The sequence below is a fragment of the Chiloscyllium plagiosum genome, unplaced genomic scaffold (assembly GCF_037043375.1).
Source record: "Chiloscyllium plagiosum isolate Xiang-an unplaced genomic scaffold, Cpla_swu_hap1 HiC_scaffold_32, whole genome shotgun sequence".
Classification (NCBI taxonomy): domain Eukaryota; kingdom Metazoa; phylum Chordata; class Chondrichthyes; order Orectolobiformes; family Hemiscylliidae; genus Chiloscyllium; species Chiloscyllium plagiosum.
In genome coordinates this window covers 37,192,377-37,209,192 of record NW_028270170.1, presented here as the reverse complement: position 1 = coordinate 37,209,192, position 16,816 = coordinate 37,192,377, and the positions used below count along the sequence as shown (strand labels likewise).

Genomic DNA, 16,816 nt, shown 5'->3' with positions numbered 1-16,816 from the left:
ACTGTAAGTAATCTAATCTAAACAATGAAATGGCAGAAGAGTTAAACAACTGCTTTTGTTCTGTGTTCACACAAGAAGACCTTCTCAAAAGGTGAAGTCAGAGTCTTTTGCAAAGTAGAAATTGAAAAAAAAATTAGAATGAATAAAAATGTGCTGGAAAATTAGTGGGACTAAAAGCTAATAAATCTCCAGGGCCTGACAGTCAAGATCCCTGGGTATTAAAGTTGTTGACCATGGAAATAGTGAATGCATTCATTGTCATATTCCCGAAATTCTATTGGTTGTGAGACAATCCTGACAAATTGGAAGGTGGTTTCACTCTTTGGAAAAAGGACGGAGGGAGAAAATGGGAAATTATAGATTGTTTAGTCTAACGTCAGTAAGTGGGAAATGCTGGAGTCTATCATAAAGAATGTGATAGCAGGACCCTTAAAATACTGACATTAAATCAACACAGATATTAAGAAAGGGAAGTTGTGTTTGATGAATGTACTGGAGGGTTTTTTGTTTGAGAACATGGCCAATAGAAGAGCTGGGGAAACCCAGTAGGTATGTGTATTTGGATTTTCAGGAAGATTTTGATAAAGTCCTAGATAAGATATTATTATGCAAAATCAAAGCACAGGGAATTGTTAGTAAAATACTGGCATGGATTGAGAATTGGTTAGCAGGCAGGGAACAATACAGCAACTGGGTCACATTCAGTATGAAAGTGGGATACCTGCTTAGACCCCAGCGATTCAAAATATATATCAATGATTTGGATGTGGGAATCGAGTATAATATTTCCAAGCTTTCTGAAGACAAAAACTAGGTGGGAGTGTTTGTGGTGAGGAAGGTATGAAGAGGTGCTAGGGTAATTTAGGCAAGTTCAGTGAGTGGGCAAATACATGACAGATGCAGGGTGATTTCGGTAATTGTGGAATTGTCCGTTTCGGTAGGAAAAACAGAATAACAGAGTTTGTCATTGATTGAGAAAGGTTGATGTACAAAGGGACCTGGATGTCCTTTTACACTAATCACAGCAGTTAAACATGATGATTAGCAGTTAGGTAGGCAATATCTGTTGGCATTTGTTGCAAGGAATTTCGAGTACAGAAGCAAGGAAGTCTTATTGCAGAATAGAACCTTGGTGGGTTCACACCTAGAATATTGTGTGTGATGTTTGTCTCCCTATAAAGATTTATAAAATTAGGAGAAGCATGGATAGGGTAAATAACCAAGGTCTTTTTCCTCGAGTGGAGGAGTTCAAAACTAGAGGGTACATTTAAGGGGAGAGGGAAAGGATTTAAAAAGAATTTGAGGGGTAACTTTTTCACGCATAGGATGTTGTGTGTATGAAATGAGCTGCCAGAGGAAGTGGTGGAGGCTGGTACAAACACAACATTTAAAAGGCATCTGGTTAGGTACATTGAATTTGTAAGGTTTTGAGGGATATGGGCCAAAGGTTGGCAAATGGAACTGGGTCAGATTGGGATGTCTGGTCGGCGTGGATGAGTTGGACTGAAGGGTCTGTTTCTGTACTATAATATCCTATGACTCTTTACCTAAGAAACGATATGCTTGTCAGAGAGAGAGTGCAGTGACGATTCAGCAGACTGATTCCTGGGCTGACAGGTTTGTCATATGAGGAGAGATTGTACAGACTAGGCCTGTCTGTATTCATTGGAGATTAGAAGAATGACAAGGGGTCCCATTGAAACATATATAAAGTTCTGACAGGGCTGGAAAGACTGGATGCAGGGATGATGTTTCCTGGCCAGGACATCTAGAACAAGAGGTTACAGTCTAAGGATATGCATAAGACATTTCAGACTGAGATGAGACATTTCTTCACTCGGTTGTGGAATTCTCTACCATAGAAGCACGTGGAGGCCGAGTCACTGAACATATTCAAGAAATAAATAGACTTTTAGAAGCTAAAGGTGTCAAGGAATATGGGATCACAGTGGGAGTATGGCTTTGAAATAGAGGATCAGACATGATCCTGTTGAGTATCAAATGGCCAATTTTTGCTTTCTGTGTTCTAGGTTTCTATAGGATCTGCCATATTTGGTCCTAATGGTTCCTCTGTCTGAAAGTTCCCAACACTGAACTTTTTTGGTGTCACATTTTGCATTGGTCATGGAATCAGTTTATGAATGATTAATTGACTGCAAAATATTTGGTGATTGTCAAGATGTTCTAACAGTTTTTATAAAAGCTGAGTTTGCAAGCGATTTCCTTCGCAAGAAGTATCATTGAGTTTTTGCAGCACAGAAAGAGGCCCAATGTCTCATCACCAGTCATCAGACTGCCATCCATTCCAATCCCACCTTCCAGCACTTGGCCAGTAGTCATATATGATGTAGCTTTTCAATGTTCATCCAAAAAAGCTTTTAAACATCTTAAGGGATCCCAATTCGACTGCCCATTTAGGCAGTGACGCCAACCTCTGGGTGAAAAGATTTTATTCAAGTTCCCTCTAAATCTCTATCTCCTTCCCTTAAAACTGGTGTTCCCTGGTTACTGACCCGTCTGCTACTGTAACAGGTATCTCCCTATCTACCCTGTCAATGCCCATCAGACCTTTATACAGGACAATCAGGTTCCACCCGTCAGCCTTCTCTGCTCCAAGGGAAACAGCCCCAGCCTATCTAGTGTCTCTTCATAGCTGAATCAGGACAGTCTAGGCAACATCCTGATGAATCTCCTCTGCACCCTGTAAAGTGTATTCACATCCTTCATACAGTTTAGGGACCAGAATGGCACACAGTGCTCCAGCTATGGGCCAACTAATGTCATGTGCAGCTCCATCATAACCTCCTTGCTCTTGTATTCAATGCCTTGACTAAAAGACAAGTGATTCCAGGTTTCTGGTGAATTAAATGATCTAAGTATACAAGGAGGGAGAGATCAGCTGTTCCTGATGGCTTTCCAGTGGAGATAAAAAAAGCTTGTACTCATTTTCATGATCTTGGGTCACTTGGAGCACTTTACAGCCAATAAAGTATTGTTGAAATTTGTAATTTCAAAACACAGCGGCCAACTTATGCACAGCAACTTCCCACAAACATTAATGCACAAATGGCCAGAGAAGCTGTGTTGGCGATGTTGGTTAACAGAAGTATTTGCAGGACTCCAGGGATAACTCTCCTGCTTTGCTCCAGAATACTCTTCTCAGATCCATTAGGACAATGGTATCTTGTTTCAACATCTCACCTCACCGATCGTATGCCTGAAAACATGAACCTCTCTCAGTTCCGTAGACATTGTGCTCAAGTCTGGAGTGTACAGACAGAGTAGACAATCAACTAAACATTTCAAGATCTAAATGGAGGAGCAGGTTCTGCAGAAACGCCAATTCTCAATCAAAGGGAAGCCCAACATATTAATGCAAAAAAAAAACATGTTTCAAGCATTTGTAAATATTTTAAGCTATAGGTACTCAGGGAATGATATGTGAGGAAGTCATTATCACAGATTCTAGTCTTAAACTATTTCAGTGAGCTGAATATAGCATAGGCTATAGGTTTCAATACATTCCAACTATTGTGACATTTAAATCAGCATCTGACCGGCGGTCAGATGTTCCAGTGCATACATTGCAATAGGTTAGTATGCATGTATGGAAAACAAATGTTATGGTTTATTGGGAGAGGATTTGAGTGCAAAAGTTGAGAGACGATGCTCCAGTTGTATAGGGCATTGGCAAGACACCATCTGTAATGCTGTGTATAGCATTGAACATAGAACATTACAGCGCAGTCCAGGCCCTTTGGCACTCAATGTTGCACCAACCTGCAGAACCAGTCTGAAGCCCATTTAACTGACATGATTCCATTCTCATCCATATGCCAATCTAATGACCATTTAAATGCCCTTAAACTTGCCGAAACTACTACTGTTGCAGGCAGTGCATTCCATGCCCCACTACTCTCTGAGTAAAGAAACTACCTCTGACATCTGTCCTATATCTATCACCCCTCAATTTAAAGCTATGTCCCCTCGTGTTAGCCATAGCCATCTGAAGAAAAAGGCTTTCACTGATCAACCTATCTACCCCTCTGATTATCTTATATGTCTCAATTAAGTCACCTCTTAACCTTCCCTGTAACGAAAACAGCCTCAAGTCCTTCGGCCTTTCCTCATAAGGCCTTTCCTCATAAGACCTTCCCAACATACCAGGCAGCATCCTAGTAAATCTCCTCTGAACCCTTTCCAAACTTTCCACATCCTTTCTATAATGCAGTGACCAGAACTGTATGTAATACTCCAAATATGGCCGCACCAGAATTTTATACTGTTGCAGCATGACCTCATGGCTCCAAAACTCAATCCCTCTATCAATAAAAGCTAACACACCATTTGCCTTCTTAACAGCCCTATCAACCTGCGTGGCAAATTTCAAGGATCTATGTACCTGGCCACCAAGATCTCTCTGCTCATCTACACTACCAAGAATCTTACCATTAGCCCAGTACTCTGCATTCCTGGCACTCCTTCCAAAGTGAATCACCTCACACTTTTCTGCATTAAACTCCATTTGCCACCTCTCAGCCTAGCTCTGCAGCTTATCTATGTACCTCTGTAATCTGCAACATCCTTCAGCACTATCCACAACTCAACTGACCTTAGTGTCATCCGCAAACTTACTAACCCTTCCTTCTATGCCTTCATCCAGGTCATTTATAAAAATGACAAACAACAGTGGACCCAAAACAAATCCTTGCGGTACCCCACTAGTAATTGAACTCCAGCATAAATATTTCCCATCAACCATCACCCTCTGTCTTCTTTCAGCTAACCAATTTCTGATTGAAACTGCTAAATCACCCTCAATTCCCATGCCTCCATAGTTTGTGCAATAGCCTACCATTAGCAACCTTATCAAATACCTTACTGAAATCCATATGCACCACATCATCTGCTTTACCCTCACCCACCTGTTTGGTCATTTTCTCAAATAACTCGATAGGTTTTGTGAGGAACGACCTAACCTTCATAAAACTGTGTTGACTGTCCCTAATCAACTTATTTCTTTCTAGATAATTATAAATCCTATCTCTTAGAACCTTTTCCAACACTTTACCCACAACCAAAGTAAGGCTCACAGGTCTATAATTTCCAAAGTTGTCTCTACTCCCCTTCTTGAACAAGGGAACAAAATTTGCAATCCTCCAGTCTTCTGGCACTATTCCTACAGATAATAATTAGATAAAGATCAAAGCCAAAGGCTGTGAAATCTCCTCCCTGGCTTCCCAGAGAATCCTAGGATAAATCCCATCCAGTCCAGGGGACTTATCTATTTTTACATTTTCCAGAATTGCTAACACTTCCTCCTTATGCGCTTCAATCCCATCTCGTCTAGTAGCCTGTATCTCAGTATTCTCCTCGACCATATTGTCTTCTTCCAGTGTGACTACTGATGAAAAGTATTTATTTAGCACTTCCCCTATCTCCTCTGACTCCACACACAACTTCCCATTACTATGCTTGATTGGCCCTAATCTTACCCTCGTCATTCTTTTATTCCTGATATTCCTATAGAAAGCCTTCGGTTTTTCCTTGATCCTATCCACCAACAACTTCTGCTGTCCCCTCCTGGCTCTTCTTAGCTCTCTCTTTAGGTCTTTCCTGGCTACCCCTAACTGAGCCTTCACATCTCATCCTAACATACGTTGTCTTCTTCCTCTTGACAAGAGATTCAACTTCCCTAGTAAACAACGGCTCCCGCACTTGGCAATTTCCTCCCAGCCTGACAGCTACATACTTGCCAAGGACCCGCAGTAGCTGGTCCTTCAATAAGCTCAACGTTTCAATTGTGCCCATCCCCTGCAGTTTCCTTCCCCATCCTATGCATCCTCAATCTTGCCTAATCGCATTGTAATTGCCTTTCCCCCAGGTATAACTTTTGCCCTGCGGTATATACCTATCCCTTTCCATCACTAAAGTAAACGTAACTGAATTGTAGTCACTATCACCAAAGTGCTCACCTACCTCCAAATCTAGCACCTGGCCAGATTCATTACCCAGTACCAAATCTAAACTGGCTTCTTGTTGGCCTGTCGACATACTGTGTCAGGAAACCCTCCTGCACACATTGGACAAAAACTGACCCATCTAAAGTACTTGAACTATAGTATTCCCAGTCAATATTTGGAAAGTTAAAGTCCTCCATACCAACCACCCTATCACTCTCGCTCATATTGAGGATCATCTTTACACCTCTACATCTCTGGAACTATTTGGAGGCCTATAGAAACCTCCCAACAAGGTAACCTCTCCTTCCCTGTTTCTAATCTCAGCCCATACTACCTCAGTAGACAAGTCATCAAATGTCCTTTCTGCAACCGTAATACTGTCCTTGACTAACATTACCACACCACCTCCTTTTTTACCATTTTTTCTGTTCTTACTGAAACATCTAAATCCCGGAACCTGCAATAACCATTCCTGTCCCTGCTCTACCCATGTTTCTGAAATGGCCACAACATGTCTGAAATAGCCACTGCATATTGGTCCCCTTATTTAAAAAAGGATGGAAATGCACTGAAAGCATCCAGAGATTTATTAGAATAACATCTGAAATGGTCGGGTTGTATTTTGAGGAAGGATTGGACAGGCTAGGTTTGTATCTGCTAGAGGTTCGAAAAATAAGAGGTGTCTTGATTGGAACCCCTGAGGGGTTTTGACATGTTAAGATGTGTCTAGATCCCATTTGATTGGGGACTGTATTCAGCCAAGTGCTGCCTCAGTGTCAAAGGTCATCACCCTTACCTCAGGTAAGATGTTTAGTTCATTTGTTCAGGTTTTGGATCAATGAACCAGAGGAAGAGTTTTCTTGTGGGAGAATCTAGAACTAACGTTCACTATTTTAAAATATGGAATCGCTAATTTTAGACAGTGATGAGGAGAACTATTTACTTACAGAGATTGAGTCTTTGGAACTCTCTTCCTTAAAAGGCGCTGGAGGCAGTCTCTTTGAATATTTCTAAAGTAAAGATGGCTAGGTCCTTGCTAAGCAACGGAATGGGTGGTAATGTTGGGTAAGCAAGAATGTGAGATAATTAGATCAGCATGATCTTATAGAGTCATAGAGATGTACAGCATGCAAACAGACCCTTTGGTCCAACCCGTCCATGCCAACCAGATATCCCAACCCAATCTAGTCCTATCTGCCAGCACCCGGCCCATATCCCGCCAAACCCTTCCTATTCATATACCCATCCAAATGCCTTTTAAATCTTATTGAATGAAATTACGGGATAAAGGGACTAAGGACTCCTCATTCATATCTACCCAATAGAATTGAAAATGGCCCAGATATGTGCTGCCCACAGAAAGCAGAAGCTCAATTTGGCCATAGTTTTGTAGGTCTCATTGATGACCCTTCCCAGTCTAATCTGCTCTAAGGAAAACAACCCATCTGTCCAATCTCTCTCCATAACTAAAACTATCCAGCACAGGCATCATCCTGGTTAATCTCCTTTGCACCCTCTCCAGTGCGATCACATTGCTGTATAGTGTGGACAGCGCAAAAGACTGAAAGACAACTTGGGCAATAAGTGGTAAGTACCATTCACACGACATAGATGCTAGTCCAATTATCTCCAATGATTCAGTGTAAATTCCCCTTGACATTCAGCCATTGTCAGAGCCCCCACCATCAAAAGCTCAGGCTGGAGAGGGATGGGGGTTTAGATTAGATTAGATTACTTACAGTGTGGAAACAGGCCCTTCGGCCCAACAAATCCACACCCGCCGAAGCGCAACCCACCCATACCCCTAAATGTACCCCTTTTTACCTAACAGTATGGGCAATTATAGCATGGCCAATTCACCTGACTAGCACATCTTTGGACTGTGAGAAGAAACCGGAGCACCCGGAGGAAACCCACGCAGACACAGGGAGAATGTGCAAACTCCACACAGTCAGTCGCCTGAGTCGGGAATTGAACCCAGGTCTCTGGCGCTGTGAGGCAGCAGTGCTAACCACTGTGCCACCGTGCCGTCATTGTGTTGTCATTGAACATAAGTTTCAGTAGAACAGCTTTATAAATACTGTGAATTTAAGAGCAAATCAGAGACTGATAATTCTATAGTATCTAACTCACTTCCTAACTTCGCAAAACCCCACTGATGTCCATGTAGATGGAATCTTCACATTAGTCTGAATGAGCACACCCCTACAAGACTCAATCTCAATTCCATCTAGAAGAAAGCAACCTGCTCAATCAGCAGCTCTTCAGTACCATGGGCAAGGCTTGTACAACAACATCCACCAAAACCATGCCCTCTCTTGCCAAGAAGAATAAGGACAACATACACATGGTAACACCAAAATGTACAGGATCCCCTCAGGCCATGCCATTCTCACCTGGAAATATATCACTCTACCTTCATGATCACTGCCAAAATCCTGGACTCCCTCCTAACAGCAACATTGGGGTAACTACACCATGTGGGCTGCATCTGTTCAAGGAAGTGACTCATTACCAGCTCCTTAAGGATGATTAGGGATAGGCAATGGGTCTTACCAATGTTGCCCATATCCCATGAAAGAACAAAAAACAAAACTACTACTGCAACTTCATCTCTGTCTTAGCTCCCTATTCCAATATTTATGCAATCAGTCTCCATTTTACATGCTCTATAAACTGGGTTCACCGTAAACTTTAGCAACTGTATTTGAACTTGCACCAAGTCCTGTTCTCTCCTACTCCCCCGTTCTTAGTTATTCACTCCTTGGAAATGAGCTTTGCTGGCAAAATCATTCCATCAGTAAAGATGGAGAGCCAACCTCTCGAACCGCTGCGGTAAACCCACAAAGCAATTTTGAAGGGTATTCCACTTTTTGATCAGGTGCTTACTGATCTGCACTGGCCCCTAGTCCTACATTCTTATCCTCTGATCACCTTGCCCCAGTAGCATCCTTCTTCCTCACAACACTTAAGGATATGGATGCTTTTTCCAATTCAAGCCTCTTTTGCAGCCGCTATTATAAATGCTGCAACATTGGAAACCTTGCTTTCAGTTTCAATTTTTAAAAATATATTCATTTGTGGGATGCGAGTGTCACTGGATGGCCAGCATTTATTGCCCGTTCTTACTTGCCCTTGAGAAAGTGGTGGTGAGCTGCCTTCTTTAACTGCTGTATTCCACTTGCTGTGGGTTGACCCACAATGCCATTAGGGATGGAATTCCAGGATTTTGACACAACTGTGAAGGAACGGTAATATATTTTCAAGTCAGCATTGGCTTGGAGGGGAACTTGACGGTGGTGGTGTTCCCATATATCTGCTGCCCTTATCCTTCTAGGTGGAAGTGGTCACGGGTTTGGAAGGTGCAGTAAGCTGCAAGCTCAGGAATTGTCCCCAGTAAACATCGGAACCTTTAATATCTCCTTACCTGACTCATCATCAAAATTTGTTTCATAATGCACCTCTGAAGTGTCTTTGAACATTTAACAAAGAGCAGTAGAGCTCACAAACAGCCCCTATGGCCCACCAATACTGAGCTGACACATGATGCCTTTCTAAACTGAAAAATACCTTTTGCCTCCACATTGTCCATATCCGTGCTGATTCATGTACCTGTCAAGGTGCGTCTTAAATGTTGCTATTGTATCTGCCTCTATCAACTCCTCTGGCATTGTATTCCAGGCATTTACCAACCTCTATGTAAAATACCCACCTCTCACATCCCCTTTAAATTTACCCCCTTTTATCCTAAACATTTGACTGCAGACAAAGCGCTTTATAAATATAAGTTATTTTAAAATTGGATATTCCTGTATGTGATGCTACACAATGTACAGCACAGCCACTATATTACAACAGGCAACAGTTTGCACTATTCCAAAGTACTGCCATGTTCAGAATCACTCATTGAAGGTATGGAGTGTTCAGTTACAAGGCATGAAATCATTTCATTTTACAACGTTTAACAACTTGTGCTTATTTTCATCTAAACTGATCTAGGGCTACTTCTCTCAGTAACATTGTGGAGTTCCCTATATGCTGTGATGTGTGCTGGCTCTCTGAGGTTTCTGCTTCTGAGTGCTGTGTTTCCGCTGCCTGATAGCTGCTCTTCATGAAGCGTGCTGCTGCCTAGCGCCGGGGCTGCTGCTATCATCTGGCTTTGCTTCCTGCCTCTGTGTGCTGCTTCTCTGCTTCTCTGCCCTGCTTCTCCTGCTGTAAGCCACCTAGCAGGCATGACACTTCAAGGTAAGCCTCAAAGGTGTCTGATATTATTTTACTCACAGCTTCAACGGAACTTTTGGTGTTGAGGACATGTGTTATGTGATGTTGTTGGGGATAGAGCACATGATGAGTAACAAAAGGGATATTCTGACTAGACCTTGGGCGAGAATCCTGAATTCCTTACATTTCCAGATGGCATACCCCAAACTGTTCAGTTCACTGGTGAGGAGGGGTGAATCATAGAATCGCTGAAGTGTCCACACCGACCCTCTGAAGAGCACCCCACTGAGACCCACCCACCTACCCAGTCCTTGTAACCCTATATTTCCCATGGCTAATCCACCTAGACTGCACATCCTTGGACACTATGGGCAATTTAGCATGGCTAATCCACTTAACCTGAACGTCTTTGTGCTGTGGGAGGAAACTGGACACACCCGGAGGAAATCCATGCATACACAGCAACAATGTGCAAACTCCACACAGACAGTTGCCCAAGGGTAGAGTCAAACCCAGGTCTCTGGCGCTTTGAGGCAGCAGTGATGATCACTGAGCTACCGTGCCACAATGGTTGACACCTTCTTTATTGTCCCACCATCTCAGTTGAGTTGTAACAAGATTAATGAAAAAAAACGCCTTCCCTTGTGTAAACCTCTTACACAGATCCAAAGGAGCTTACCATTTACAGTGAGGCAGTTTAACCAGGCTTCCTTGAGTTCATGAAAAGAGTGAGTTTATTCATTCCTGAACCTTAGTGGCAGAGCACACATACACTTAAAAATAAGATAAAAAGATAAAAGTTCAAAAAGAAAGACATATGGGTCAGTCTCTGGATCATTCACAAAGAGCAGAATCGTTGAATGTTATGGATTTGTCAGAGTGGAAGTTAATAAAAATATTGACACCGATAATTGAACAGTTATTTTTGAGAGTCTTGGTTTTGCATACTTTTTGAAGTTCCAACATTAAGGGTGAGAAAGAGTCCTTTGTTTGCTTGTTTTCTTTTTAACTGGTTTGCAGCTCATTATTAGAGAGGATCAGTACCTTAAAAAGACTTGAGTGGCTAGGAGACAGTTCTTCTGCCATGATTTTCACAGCATGCTAATGCTTGAAGCAGGCCAGGTACACCCGAAAGCATTGAATCCCAATCAGTTCACTCCAGTGGAGTTGAAACTGGCCTTTTTTTTTGTACGTCCCTGGTGAGTAAAGCAGATATATTTGGAGGAGGTGGCATTCTGCCAAGATGGGAAAGATAGACAGCTCCTCATTATCCCTGTTTAAGTCTCTCCCTGTTTGAGGTCTCCACTTGACAGTTTACACGTGTGCGGCTTTCCATGGACATTGCTAAATAGTCGTTGAATTTAAATCTGCAGTTTTTCTGCAGCACTCTTCCTTTTAAAAATGGCATTGTTTGGAATTAGAAGTTAAAAATAACTACAAATGCTGCTTTTGGCCGAAATGTTGATTTTCCTGCTCCTCTGATGCTGCCTGATCTGCTGTGCTTTTCCAGCACCACTCTAATCTAAACAAATACTTCAGGGTCTAATCTATTGTTATAACTGGGATGTTACAACATCTAATCTATTGTTATAACACATGGGGAAATCAGTCAGCTGTTAGTGGGTGTTGAGAACCAGCCTGTTAATTTCAGTAGTATTTCTGTGAGTCTGTTTCCATATCTGAGAATGATACAGATTGGCTGTGCAATCATTTTATTCTATGATATTAATATAAATATCGAAGTTGTTTCAAATATGGCTGACTGGCTTGTGTGAATGTAGTGTAGCGTCAGATCAAGTAGTTGTTCAGGATCAAATTTTATCGGTAGGACTCAATATGGTTTTCAAACAAATTGATTTTGTAGATAGATTCTCATAGTAGCTGTACATGAGGTTAACATGAGACCCAATTTACTGGAATCACTATTGGTCAGAGTACTGCAGTGTGGTTGGAGGCTGTGTTTATTTGTGCCAAAGCACTAAGGGGTGTGCTTCTTGCACGTGTGTAGCTGCAACAAAGTGCCTTTGGCATCATTAACACTGAAGTCCCATGTGGCTGCCTGCATTAAAATAAATAGGCACAGAAAAGGAAACCTTTCACTGGGTGCAATTATTGTTAACATAAGGAGTCAGTTTAGCTCATTAGCTGGACAGTTGCTTTGTAATACAGAGTGATGCCAACATGTAGGTTCAATTCCTATGCTGGCTGAGATTACCTTGAAGCACTTTCCTTCTCAACCTCTCCCCAGGTCATTTGGTTAAACTACCACCAATCCTCCCCCTCTCTAATGAGGGAGTAGCCTAATGGTCTGGTAAGATGATAGTGACTTTAATTCCATTTCCTGTTTGTTGGAGGATGATTCACTGTAATTAATATAAACTGTACATTTTAAATAATGTACCAGTAAGACATACTTGACTGATAGATCAAATATTGCAGATTCTAATTTGATGAATATTCCAGCGTTTATTTTTACTGGGACAGATAATACACCACTTCAGGATCCATTTCAGACTTTGTCTGGAATGACTGCTGTATGCTGGTGTCCTTCCATTTTTGAGAGATGCTGGACACAGCAAACAACCATTGAGGTGAAGAGTGTTCAGGTGCACCATTGCTGGCAACAAAGGTCAATCCTCGAGAGGCAGGTTCCGCTACATGTGACACACGTGAAGCTGCGTGTGGATTTTATTTCAGTGTTGGCATCTATTGCCAAGTTACAATGACCACTGGACATTGTGCTGGAGGAAGCAGCCCACAGCAGGAGCCATCATTTCCTTCTTTCTCCAGCCAGTGACTCCCAGGTGCAATAGTCAGTATTTCTGGTTTTCCATGTCATGCTTGCAAGCATCCTTGAAGCAGAGCCTTTAGCACTCCCCTGATTACCTGGCTTCGGGTACCTCACTCTGCTGAAGGTCCTTAGGTATCTAATCATGTTCCATCCTGCATCCACTAAAGCTGTCTCTGTATGATTCCTGTCAGCTTGCTTGGCAGCTTTGTCTTTGAAAAGATTGTCGCAAGTCCTGATTTTGTCCAGGAAAGGTATGCATATAATGTGCCTTGGACAGCTACTATATTGCATTGTTATCAGTATCATTAATAATCCTGTACGGTTAGTGTAATTTTCGTATCTTGTTTTCGGAAGAATCCTGGATAATGTGGTTGCAGATGACATGAGCCTCTCCTGGGTGGATATGGAGATTTATGAGGTACTTTCCAAGTACCATTTGATAGACCTGGTTCAGGCTCCTGAACCAGAGTCTGGTGAGTTACCTCCGACCCACCAAAGAGCATCCCACCCAGACCTACCCTCCGACCCTATCCCTGTGACCTTGCATTTCCCATGGCTAATCCACCTAGCCTGCACATTACTGGACACTATGGGCAAGTTAGCATGGCCAGTGCAACTAACCTGCACATCTTTGAACTTATTAGGTAATATCTCATTTAGAAAATAAATTGCCTTGCTGTGGTTAAACTTTATGTGACGTTGGGTCCTGTCTTTTCACTGATGGCACACACTGTCTGTGGGTGGAGATTAGCTTTAAGACAGAGTAGATCTGTACCAGATCGTAAGGAACGCATAATTCTGTCTGACCAAATGTAGTCGCACTTATCAATATCATGCAATAAACCTGCTTGTTATTTAAGAACAGTTCCTCTTCTGTGCATGTTCTGCAATGCCTAATCATTACATAGGCCCAAAGCAGTGCAGAAGCAAATGATTGGTGATAGCAAGCTATCACAAGGAGCCCTTGCCCAGTGCCAAATTATAGTCAAGGTGATAAATTCCAATTTTGATCATCTGGGAAAATACACGTGCCCCACTTGGAAAATACTATCAACATGTCGATTCTAATGAAATTGATTGGTTCCATGTCAAGACTGATGTGGACCCTGATAGAACTGATGAGCCACCAATCTGCCCTCTGTGACAATGCACTAATTCAAATGTTTCCCATCTTTGCTACAGGACACAGCAATCAATGGGCTTCGGTGAGGCTTCCTTTTGTTCAATGAATTAAGTATTGTCCTCTTTCAGAGCTGGATTTCACTCATCTGTTTTGTTTCAAGCAAAAAAACTTCAGTGCCCAACTTTGGTATTTGGATAAGAAATGTTGTGCTTCAGCAAATTTCCTAGGAACAATACCCATATCAAAACGTGCTGATAATTGGAGGGAAAACCTGTCCTTTTTATACACATTCCAAATAACAGAATCTAATTCTTCTAATTCCTCTTACTTTGTGGCTCTTGTTTTAGTTCAAAGGACCTGATGATACCTCAGCAACACTCCTAATGGCCATTTGGTTTAATGTGGTTTTCAGTGACTTGATCTCACTTTCCCTGATATTCAAATTTTCATACCAATGACAAACAGAAATTGCAACCCCAGCTGTTTTATTATGCTCAGCATTCCAATAACATGAAGCCAATCTTAGCAGCCAACAACAGCTTCCCTGCTTAAGATCAGGGGAATTCAACAATGACCAGGGAGTTGAGTCTGGTCTGTAAAAGACCACAGTTTTGCATTTGTGTAGTGCCTTTCACCAAACTCCTTTACAGCCAAATACTTCTGAAGCACCATCACTGTTGTAATGTTGGAAAGGTAACAACCAATTTGTGCACAGCAACCTCCCACAGATAATGACTAGATATACTAAAGAGTGTCAGCTGGAGCCAATCTTTACCTAGTTTTGATTTGGAGATGCTGGTGTTGGACTGGAGTGTAGAAAGTTAAAAATCACACAACACCCAGGTTATAGTCCAACAGGTTTAATTGGAGGCAATTAAACCTGTTGGGCTATAACCTGGTATTGTGTGATTTTTAACTTTTTACTTAGTTTAGCATTTATTTACAGGCTGAACCATTACAAGGTTACACCTCCTAACTCAACCAGAACCCAATTTCAGCAAATGCCTCTTTTCAACTACTCAAATCAAACTCCAAATAATGCTCACCTCATTAATTAAACACAAATTGGTATACAATTAGCTGGATTGCCTGTTTCAGCAATGTTTGCTGACTGGAACTAACTTTCCCTGCCCTTCAGAATAGGGCAGTGGGTATTTTTCTCTTTCTTAAAGTGTAATTGGATTCTGGGTTTAACGTCTCATCCATTAGGCAAAACCTCTGACAGAGAAGCATTCCCTCAGTACTACACAATAGTGTCACCTGATGAAGGAGGAGCGCTCCGAAAGTGTTTTGATTTTGAATAAACATGATGTATTATACCCTAGTGTTTGTGTAACTTCTAGTGTCAACCTAGAATTTATGCTAAAATCTCTGGACTGAGATGTAATCCCATAATTCTCGGAATCTGGAACGAGCGTCACTATTTGAGCATTGACCACTATTTACTGAATGTTAGTTCTGATAGATTTTCAGTGCAGTCAGTTATGCTATTAGTTAAGTTCGCACCTCAGTTTGGTAAATCGCTGTTTTAAAAAGTATTATCATTGGACTTTTGTGTAGATATTTCATTTGGTTAAGGAAGGGGAATTTTCATGTGGCAGATTTCCTCCTCCTCTTCTCTGCTCTGACTCACTCCATGTTGACCTTTCTCCCACAGATCTACGCAACCAGCCATACAGACGAGCAGATGCCATGAGGAAAAGTGTTCGGAAGAGAATGGACGAACAGACCCTTCGTGTATCCGGAGAAGTCTCGTTATAACCAGTTGCCTGAGCGGTCAGGGGAGAGGGTGGGGGGATTCAGATAAATATCTGGGTGAAGAAACTGGTACCAGTTGTTACTCTCAGCCAAAGCTTTATACCAAGCTGTATTCCCAGTTTAGTAACAGACCCCTTTTGTATACACAATGTAATTCACTTGCTTGATGTAGATAATTTACCAGTACAAATGTCTTTGAGGACCCAAGGTGAAGGGGGATTAAGGATACAACATTTCACATATAGCTGAAGTAACAAAGACTGAGAATTCTTGAATATATGGGAAATTAAAGGGGGATGATGTGACTGTCACTTCCCCCTTGGTGAAGGGACTCCACATTGACTCCCTCCAACACCATGTCCCCAGTGGGTTTCTCCTGGTTAATGACCATAAAAGCAAAACTGGAGGTGTTTCTTGGTTAACTGGTGTTATTTACATATCTGCACTGCTTTAGCCACCTTGCTTTGCATCTTCTGCATTTAAGACTAGAGAGGCAGTAATTAAAAATTGCTCAGAAATTATCAGGAGCATTTTCACTGCTATATGGACAATCACAAGGAGACTAAAAACTGAATTCAGGGTACAGGATGGGCTGGACTCTGTGACATTAAGATGTGGCATCTTAATTCCAGTTTATAGCGATCTCTCTTATTTACAAGGTTTACTTATAAAAGGTGCACTTGCTGAAGGTGATTAATCGCTAATCATTCAGTGACACAGGACTGTATTTGGCTGTACTGGTTATAGATTAGCCATGAGAAAATGTATCTGTATAATCTTTTTTTTCAAAGTCCTCTAATGCTATGAAGAATAGGAGTATTTGGATTAGAACTCATTGCGATTGTGTAGGCTGACCATCTTGATCTGTTCCAAGAGTTATGGCAGAATTAAAGAGAACCAGCTCTGAAATTCAGGGGTGCTTCACCCAGAGACTGAATAAAGCTCTAAAGAGCTGAAACT

General features: G+C 41.8%; 1 protein-coding gene across 5 annotated transcripts in view; it reads left to right on the top strand.

The window, feature by feature from the left end:
- The window catches only part of fmnl1a (formin-like 1a), a 264,044-nt gene extending 247,784 nt beyond the window's left edge, over nt 1-16,260 (top strand). For 4 of the 5 annotated variants that reach the window (XM_087977926.1, XM_087977925.1, XM_043675287.2 and 1 more), the window contains one exon: nt 15,756-16,260. Coding sequence is in view for 2 of the 5 variants with exons in the window: in XM_087977925.1 (XP_087834051.1) it covers nt 15,756-15,859 (104 nt within the window). In the remaining 3 variants the exon portion in view is untranslated. Of the gene's footprint in view, nt 1-9,962; nt 10,209-15,755 lie in introns of all 5 variants that reach the window. The other variant, XR_015752517.1, reaches the window with a different exon arrangement.
- The last annotated feature ends 556 nt before the right edge of the window (nt 16,261-16,816 follow it).